Below are 10,098 nucleotides of genomic sequence, written 5' to 3' on the forward strand. Positions count from 1 at the left end.
GAAAACTAAAAACATAAATTCAGTATAAAATGCTAAAGATCCCTGAATATGACTTCTTAACTTTATTTCTTAATAACATTATTTATTTTAAGTTACTAAGTTTTAATGTTAAGTAATTCTTTTTTTTTTACTCTGGGTTTTTATACATATTTTTATTAGTTTTAATTTTTTTATTATAGTTTATACAAAAATGAAAAGCCAATCTACTTACATACATTTGCATGAATAAGTTTTTGTTGCTTTGAACTTACAAATATAAAAATGCCCCTTCCCTTTTTCTCTTTTGTTTATGTACGTTTTCAATAATATCGTTTCCCCATTTTTTCGGTTTGTTTTTTAATAAAAAAAAAATAGTGTACAACATTAACGGCAGTTCTTTTAAGGAGTTTTACTATGTGGTTTGTGTGTATGTTTAAGTAAATAAAATAAAAAAAAAACAAGAAAAAAGTATGCTTGCTAATGCTTCCCAGAAAAGTGCAAAAGTCTAAGTAGGGCGTTTGAGGGCGTTTGAGGGCATATGAGACGGCTTAAACAACTCTCAATGAGCTACTGAGTCTATCAAGCTGATATGACGTGCTCGAAAACGACGATGAACGTACAATTTAAAAAACTAGCAACTTCTTTTCTTTGAAATTCGAGTAAATTTTATTTGGAGTCCAAAACCGTATTTTCATAATAATTCGAAATGTGAATTTTCTTCCAAATCAAATTTCGTAATTTTGAGATAATAAGTAATTGGGATCAACAACCATCATCAATATGTATTAGCATACTTGATATATGTATGTACCTACTACACACACATCAGCAAACCTATGCTACCCAAAAAAAAAAAAAAATTCTTTCGCAAAGACATGTCCAGCCTCATGAGATTTCTATAAATATAACCTATCGCTTTATAAGGGGCACAACAAATTATTTCAAATTAGGTTTTGCATCTTCTCTAGGGGCATTTGAAATGTGTCAATGATTGTTTGTAATGCGAACAACAAGGGTTTATGTAAATGTTAGTATGTATGTACTATATGTTTTTGTAACATAAACACAAATATTAAAATAGAAAAAGGAAAGTATTCATTACTTGATTGTGCAGCGAAATGTACTAGATATGAAATTCTAAGACTTATAACTTTCGAGTTGTGTTGTTGTGTGAATAAATCAGTGCGTTTTTCACTCGTTTGTTTTTTATCTGGCACCACGTAAGCTACCACGACTGCGCATAGACTCCGAGTCCGTTTCATCGTCAGCTTCCTCTTTGGGACGCGTCCACTTTATCATCGTCTCCGGTGATCGATACAGGAAGATTAATTTGGCAAAGAGATCCTCTTCCAGCGCAAATTCAAGCGCTTCTCTTACCTTTAAGTAAAAAAGTAATACAAATTAAAAGGCTAGCGCGCACAAGTATGTAAGTAAGTGGAAGGTGCCCCGCAGAAAATTTGTAATTTCTAAGAGCCAGTTTTTCAGTGCACGGCTCGAGTTTAAATGCTCGAGCTGGCTGGTTTAAACGAAGCTTAACCAAAAAATATCAGCCAGCTGTTCAATATAAACTTAGTTTACGTGATCTAAGTTTAAACTATCACTGAAAAACTGGCCCCAAATGAATCATAAAATTCTGTACTTTTTTTGACTTTCACCAAAATATGTTGGCCATTCGTCAGCTGTGCCTTATTATACTTTTTCTCAGTTAAATGGTCTTAACGATATTTTATTTTAAGAAAAAAGTAACTCTTAGGCGCATCACCAAAAGGAGTGAACTGACGAATAACCATGTGCTTGGGGCAGTCATAAAAGAGACGAAATTTTATGATTAGAATGAAAGCAGAAAATCGATGTTTCTTGTTTTGAGCGTGGGGCATCTTTAAGTAAGTATTAAGTGTATAACTATATATAAATTTTTATTTGTATATTATGTTAACGAGTACTTCGTTTTTTTTCTCACTTACCAAATATATATCAAGGCACAATTGCAGCACTCTATCCACATAAGGCATATCCTCGAACATAATTTTGCGATTTTGTCCACCAATGAAGGACTTGAAGAAGCGGGATGCCACAATGACGAAAGTGGTGTACACGCCAAGAATGCTGAGATAAAACAGAAAAAATATAAAATTTATAAAAATGTAAATTCAGAGTAAAAAAATGTAAATTTTTATATTTTGAAATTAAAGAAGCAGAGTGAAAAAATTGTCCTACAACTTTTCTAAAGATATAATTAGAATCGTCTTTCGATGCAGAATATAATTACTGCATGCCTTTTAAAATTAAGAATTTTATTATTTTGTGCAATACTACCGATCATTTCTGCCTTAAATTTTTAAAGTCAAAATCGCAGTCCCGAAAGCCTTAAATTCATGAAATAGTCTCGAAAATTCCGAAATAGTCCCAAGAACCTCGAAAAATATATATAACACCGAAATAGCCTAAAAATCCTTAAAATCCCGAGGTACTCCCGAGAATAACGAAATAGTCTCAAGATTCCTAAAAATCCTAAAATAATCTTGAGAATATCGAAATAATCTCGAAAATAATGAGATAGTCCCAAGAATGCCGAAATACTCCCTATAATCCCGAAATAAATCCTGAAGCAATTCTGAGATTCCCGAAAGTCTCGAAAATTCCAAATTAGTCCTGAATATCCCGAAATAGCCCTAAGAATCCTGGAAATCCCGATATACCCCGAAATAGTCTCGCAAATCCCGATATAGTCCCGGGAAGCCTGAAGTAGTCCTGAAAAGCTTAAAATTCCCGTAATATCCTAAAATATATAACACGAAATATCACGAAAATTCACGAGAAAATTCCCAAAGTACTTAAAAAAACACGGACAATTCCCACAAATTTTAGATCGAAATATCTTGCAAACGCAATTATGTACATTAGGGTGGTCCAAAAAAAATACCCTTTAGGATTTTTCTAAATGGAAAAAATACCCGTATTTTTTGTAGAAAAAAAATTATATTTAGAACTGGCTCAAAGCCCATTAAGTTTTCCATGTATTTTATATGGCAGGAAAAACTCTTTTTCGTAGAAATGGTATAAAATTCTTGAAAGTAAAAAATTTTCGATCGTAAAACTCTGTTTACCTGTTATTTTTTCCAGCACTTTCATTTTTAATGCTAATGGATTAATGATAAAAGTAAGTACGACTTAGGGTTTTTTTCAATTCTCAGAGGATCGACAAGAAACGTCAAGTCATGAGTAATGTAGTAACTCATATTTCCCGATTTGTGTAAGTAAGTAAAGTAATCCAAAGTTAACTCAAAATCATTAGTTCCTGAAAACGCTCCCGAGGAACACATTTCAACGATATGGTTTTCCGCGTATAATGGCGTAACCCAAGCTTTAGTACGAAATAAAAATTATCATTGCAAAAATGCAATTTGATACTTTAAATTAATTGCCGAGAGGAAGGCGTTATTACCGTAAAACTATTTTAGCTATTCGATATTTTATAGTAAGAACATTCATTCGTTTAGGCAGACACTTATCTTTTAGATTCGTTTATCGTCGCTGAAAACTATTTCCTTAATGCCTGTACTTGTTAACTTACCCGCCTTTGGTAATAAAGCTAAACGTAGACGGGAACTTTTTATCGTTAAACGTATACAAAACGATGCCAGAATTGCATTTATCCAAGGGTAATTTCGATAAGAAATTTGTGTGGAATTCATCATCGCAGAAATCTGAAAGTTCCCACCAGATACGCGCGGAAGAACTGGTGCGCATACGAATCGAAAGCGGACGATAAGCTTCAAATGGAATAAAGTATAAATTCAATATGGTTGAATAATGTAATGCAAATTTTCTCCAACTTACTTTGTCCATTTCGCATCAATTGGTGCACAATTTGTACATCGCCAGAGTTTAATATCTATGATGAAGAAAATTGAATGTACTATTACGTAAAATGCAATCTATTCACTTTGTAGCCGAAATTACCTTAATAAATTTAGGCACCAAATCGGGCAAGCTCACAACCTTCGATGAAGCGGTGCCATTTGATTCCAACATGTTGATCAGGTTTTCTCGACCAGGAAACGTTTCGTTCATATTAAAGACGATCTCGCTCGAAACAGTGCCCACTAAACTCTTGTCAGGCGGTATGCGTGTAATTGAATAGGCAAAGCTAGCCACAATTGTGCCATTACTTTTCAGCTCTTCCAGCAAACGATTGCGATCTGGTGGTGAGATATTCCATAGCGAAGGCGAATTTCCTGGCAACTTAATAGCTGCAATATCAGTTGCATCATAGCTGCTTAGGAACGTTATTGCCGCTCGATCCTTGACATAAGCACCTTTCATGTCACCGTACATTGACTCATCGAAAGCGATAATATTATCACGTGTATTCGTTTGATAGATGGGCGCATACGAACCGATACGTATAGAAATGCTCACTTGTAAGGGTATATTCGATTGACCGACAGCATTGCCCAATGCGAAAATGCACAATGGACCCCAAAGCGCTATCACAATGGCTATAATGAATAGGCCACCCATGAGTAGTTTGGTTAGTATCGGTTTTTTAGTGGCGCGTATGGCGGGGAAATCAGTTTCCATTTGTCGACTACATTTAATGAAATATATATCGGCAAATATATCTTCCATTTTCAGCCAATCAAAGAGTGTCATTGTGCTGTCCGTGCACACCCAGTCAAGTATTGTGCGCAGCTCGTATAAGAATGGTATGGCCATGTAGCTGTGGAGGTAAAATAAATGTTATGGTATCTATCTAAAGAGTATCTAAGAGTAAGACCTACACTTTGAATGCCACCATGTTGACTAGCGAGAAACCTTTTGTTAAGAAGTTGCCCAAAATACGTTTGGGATAACCGCATTTAATTTGATATGACGACAATAGTATGTAGAAACATTTGATTATGTAGAAAATAATTGGCGGTGCCAATGAGTAGAAACTGCGCTCAGTCACTGCAGGCACAATGAAGAACATCCAAATGTGTATGCCGATAACGGAGAGGAAATGGAAAATGATTTTGTGCAGCAGAGCCTTACGCAGATACAAAGCACGATCGATTACGATCAATATGAATTGCACCAACAACATGATTAAGAAGGGTATTGGCACTTTATTTTCCTCCAAATATGTTTGTACACCACCGGCGCTGTCAGATTGTTGAGACTGTGCAGATAAGACAAGAAATAATTATTAGGACTTAAAGGTGAAATATAAAGAAAATTAAAAATACATATAATCATATTGTATAAAAAATTACCATTTTAACCGATGAAAACTTGAATAATATAAAAATTGAAAACAATTTTTTTTTTTTGCAAATTGTAATTTTTTGAATAATCTTAAATCCCAAAAAATGTGAGTAATTGAACAACCTATTATTTACATGTTTCTATCTCAATTTTCTAACGACTATATCAAAGCTTAATTTTGTGGCTGATCCTGATGAGGCGATTTACGTACATACATAGCGTTACCTTAATATAGAAAGGCAAAACTCATTATCATTTCGAATCCATATTTATACAAAATCTGTCAAATAGCTCACAATATATCGAATAGAAATTGAAAACAAATACATATTACAGCGTTAGACAAAATATTATGTTTAGTAAAAATCAGCACTTCGACTAAATTCGCAACATACAGGGCAATTCTGGCAACTGTGCTTCAACTCAGTCTTTCGAAAAACAAAATTCAAAAATCGGCTAACGACGAGGTCTTAGCGTTATTCTATTTGTCTTTTAGCAATAAGACTTTTACAAATAAAATTAAATAAAAAAAAATATATATATATATTTTTTTTTTTAAATTAAAAGTAATAAATAAAAGAAAATTAATGTATGTATATTCCGATCACTTCTTGATTTATTTAACATGTATACTAATAGGCTCGTCTGATCTAAGTTTCAAGATGCGAATAAAACTAAGTTATTCCATTTTTCTAGCCCAACGTTTCGCTAATACTTTTTAGCATCTTCAGGGGCAATTCGTTTATTTGATATACTATTGTTTTGACTTTTTAAACAAATTTCGAAATTAATAACATAAAAACATTTAAATTTCTGTGACTAACACAACATTAAAAACAAAAAGAACATTACTAAACACGTATACGCTGAAAATCAATACCATCCATACATTATGGTAACTTTGTCAATACTATTGAATTAAAAAAGCTAAACTAAATAATTATATATTTTTTTAATTAATCGATATTAAAATAGATTTGTTTTTCATCCTAAAACAATGAAATCTAAAAATTAAATTAGAAAAAGAAAAAAATTTAACCAAAAATAAGAACATAGTACTCAAAAACTAAAAAAATAATATTTTTATTTTCAAACGAAATTTAAAAATTAAAAGAAAATTAATTAAAAAAAGACGAAAAATAAAATAAGATATTAAAAATTTAATGAAATAAAAAATATGTAACTAAACTAAAAAACTAAACTAAAAAAAATTTGAAAAAGAAATAAATAAAATAACTCCCTAAAAATTAAATGAAATTAAAAAAATATTCTTCTTTTTAAAACAATAACTAAACATTAAAAGAAAAATAAATTAAGAAAAAATAAATAAAATTAAAATTATGCATATATTTTCCTTTCCTCTCAAAATAAATTTCCACAACGAGAGGCGTAGGTGAGCTTTTTTATAAGACTTTTTTGCAAGAATAACACACGTCTTTCGAACTTACGAAAGACTTTTTACTGTCTTAGCCAGAATTGCCCTGATAGCGATCAGTTCGTATCGAAGCACACACACACTGACATGGAAAAACACTACAAGCTGAAAGGGTTTGCAATTGACGAGGGTAGATTTTGGCGCCCTCTAGCGGCACTGTTGTTTTCCCCGGACGCCATGCCAATAAACCGCAGTCGACCGATGATCTTAAAGCCTACATAACCCAGTCTACTCTGTGCTGAGATTCGAAACTCAGGTATTATTAGGGTAACAAAGGCGTAGACTTAAAAATATTTGGTTGAGATAGCTTTAAATGAAGTCAAAGGCATTGAAATGATTTACGCAAACAAGCGAAGATTCAAGTAATGGAACGCCGCAAACATTTTTCCAAACGTTGTTAAAGTGAAGCACAATTTTAATGCCTTAGCTCTTACCACACACAGCACACAACTCGTAATTCCGCTTCATTTCAAAAAACTTTTCAGAAGAATTCAAATAGTTTCGGGTTGTCGTGAATGCTGCATACCACTGCAAGATATACTTCATGCAACCTTTAAGGCACAATTTGTTTCCCAACCCCCAAAATTGTGCTCAAAAAACCACTACTACAAATTCCAAAGTATGCCTTACAAATATGTAGTAAAAAGCGTTTACAATTAACTTACACCAAATGCAGTAAAACCGAAAAGTAACACGAAAAAGTTGACGAAATCGCAGAGGAACATCAGTGCATAGACATCAGCTGGCAGGCGAGATTTTGATAATAAATTTGTGAAGAATTTTCGCACAGATGACAGGTACTTGGCACGTCTATGTGAAGTAAATGTTTTAATTAATAACAAAACAGAGGAGCGCATCAAAAATTTCAGAATCTCTACCTTAAATGCTTCAGCTTTTGCTTATATGCATTAGCACTCATAACACTCGCTTGACTTCTCCTATCACCATCTTCGGCAGCATCTCTTTTGATAATCAAGTGCGTGCCATCCTGTGGCTCAGCGCCACCTTCTTTTCTATTATTTTCAGTGACGTTCTCTCTGCTATCTCGTGCGGAATCAGTTTCATGATTATCACTATGTCGATTTCGAGGGCTTCTTCTTCGCACACCATCCGTTTCCTCTGGTCTGGCATTGTTATCAGTGTCAGTTCTTGATTCGGGCATGGAACTATCTTCGACATCCGTAATGGCTTTTCTTCTTTGAGCGCCATTAACGTCAGCAGTTAAATCGTTAATGAGACTTTCTTTGTTGTTACTGTCCTGCAATTGCTGTTCACTTCCTAGCTCAGGTGTTCTGTGTAAAAATACATACATCCATACATACATACATACATACTTATATGTTATATAAAAAAATCAAAGCTTAAATTTTTCGCACAAAAGTAAAAATGCAATTGTTGTGTGTTATGAATTAATCAATTCGACTAATTGTAATTGCGCATTAACCTGCGTAATAGTTGAACAAAATAGTTTAACTACATATCGCAGATTTGCGGCAAGAGCACCATAATCCAAAATCAATAACTCGAGAAAAACAGCTTTAAGTTTACAGTTTACTTACCCCACAACTCTGAAATCTTCACACAGCATAGAGGAAGAGATGGATGTCATTTCTGCATACTTAATTAATTTCAATATTATTTTTTTTTTTGGATTATGACACTCTTGGAGCAAATGAGCGATATGTATTTCTCTGGTAAATATGTAAACTACCACTACTGCTGACTAAATTTAGTAAACTTGAATAGTATTGAGAACAAATTTTGTGTTAAGGTGCTTATATTTCCATTTATGTGAAGCCAACGAGTTTTAAAACCATAACTAAAATACCTTCTTTGAATTTTTAAAATATGCATAGATTTACGAATTTGAATTTCTTCTTCGGTAATGAAAACGCTTGCTAATAATTTAGGTAAGAAAGATGAAATTTCAATTGATTTAAAACCAGATATGCGTTGAGTTTAAAAATTCCCATGCTATTACCATACCTCTTAAAATAAATAAATTGAAATTAATGACTATGCTTTTAAAATAGTATATCGCGCGGAATGTGATTGAGATAACTTACGTATCGACTGATGTTGTGCCGCGTGGGAACTTGTATTCCGACTTCCAGAGACCATGCGATTTTAAAATGAATCTACGGAATAAGATTTTAAATACCTATAAGTACTTAACTACATAAAGCGCCAATTGTGCGCACTAACCTGTGAAAGAATAGCACCAGCAGTAGTAACAAATCATAACTGGCATAATTTGGATTCAATTCGACGCCGAATATTTTTGCTGGCGCCAATGGATCATTCGGCAGATTAATATAATTGGCCCAAATCAATTTGTATTGGAATATACATTTAATCAGCACAATCGCCTGTGTATAAGCAATAAGTGTGACCCAAAATGTTTTCGTTGGGCGCGGCAATGAGAGTGTACCCCAAAGGAACACCATTAGGGGTAGAGGCAAAGAAATGATGCTGGCATTTACTACCTACAGGAAGGAAAGTAAACGTGGAAGGAAAGCATGATTAGAGGCAAAAATTTATTAATTTTTAAAATTATTAATATTACCTGATTAATAAACACCACCAGATAGCAAATTATGTCCGTGTTCGAGAGTAATGCATACCAAAGGGAAATGAGGAACTCGATGATGATGTGATGCTCACGCGCTGTGAAATCCTCTTCGAGCATAACCAGGCTGTGGCTATTACAATGGCGAGGTGGGAAATATTATAATCATAAAAAAGAACGGAATCAAACGAAAACAAATCGATCCTAATTTGAAACAATTAAGAAGTATTGAGAAGCTTACACAGATGTATATATGTCATATATGAGAGAAAAAAGATGATATGCATGCAATTGATTTTTCTTTAAATTTCATACCTTTCACTTAAATTTGTATTAACAATTTAAGGTAAAGGTCTGAAATTTTAAAGAAAAGACATTTGCTTAGATTTTTTCCAATGTCACTCAAATCACTAAACTAAACTAACTAAACTAAATCGCATCACATCGCATAATGTCAAATCAAACCATATCAATAAAATATCATATGCATAAAATCGGATGAAATCAAATCAAATCATACCATATGACATGACACAATATCAAATCATATCTTATGATATCACATCACAACGAGTCATAAAATCACATGCATCAAATTAGTGCATCAACACACACCAAATCACATCACATCGTTCAAAATCAAATCAAATGTTATTAAATGAAATGAAGTCAGAATATATATCCAGACATATGACATCAAATCAAATTATATCAAACGCTATCAAATCGCATCGCATCAAGTCAAGTCAAGTCAAATCAGCTCAAGTCAAGTCAAATCAAGTCAAGTCAAATCAAGTCAAGTCAAGTCAAATCAAGTTAAGTCAAGTCAAGTCAAGTCAAGTCAAGTCAAGTCAAGTCAAGTCAA

The 10,098-nt window shown here is 33.1% G+C and overlaps 1 protein-coding gene across 5 annotated transcripts in view; it reads right to left on the bottom strand.

Moving 5' to 3' along the window:
* Positions 1-217: 217 nt before the first annotated feature.
* Positions 218-10,098, bottom strand: part of LOC118740764 (piezo-type mechanosensitive ion channel component) — a 116,689-nt gene continuing 106,808 nt past the window's right edge. For all 5 annotated transcript variants that reach the window (XM_036472428.1, XM_036472427.1, XM_036472426.1 and 2 more), the window contains 11 exons: positions 9,231-9,366; positions 8,870-9,150; positions 8,731-8,802; positions 7,543-7,956; positions 7,330-7,474; positions 4,764-5,143; positions 3,943-4,702; positions 3,820-3,874; positions 3,554-3,752; positions 1,944-2,085; positions 218-1,356 (listed from right to left, as the gene is read on the bottom strand). In XM_036472428.1, the coding sequence (XP_036328321.1) occupies positions 1,186-1,356; positions 1,944-2,085; positions 3,554-3,752; positions 3,820-3,874; positions 3,943-4,702; positions 4,764-5,143; positions 7,330-7,474; positions 7,543-7,956; positions 8,731-8,802; positions 8,870-9,150; positions 9,231-9,366 (2,755 nt within the window). In that variant the 3' untranslated portion in view covers positions 218-1,185. The remainder of the gene's footprint in view (positions 1,357-1,943; positions 2,086-3,553; positions 3,753-3,819; positions 3,875-3,942; positions 4,703-4,763; positions 5,144-7,329; positions 7,475-7,542; positions 7,957-8,730; positions 8,803-8,869; positions 9,151-9,230; positions 9,367-10,098) is intronic.

This window comes from Rhagoletis pomonella, unplaced genomic scaffold (genome assembly GCF_013731165.1).
Source record: "Rhagoletis pomonella isolate Grant_MI unplaced genomic scaffold, Rhpom_1.0 Rhpom_scaffold_00006, whole genome shotgun sequence".
NCBI lineage: Eukaryota > Metazoa > Arthropoda > Insecta > Diptera > Tephritidae > Rhagoletis > Rhagoletis pomonella.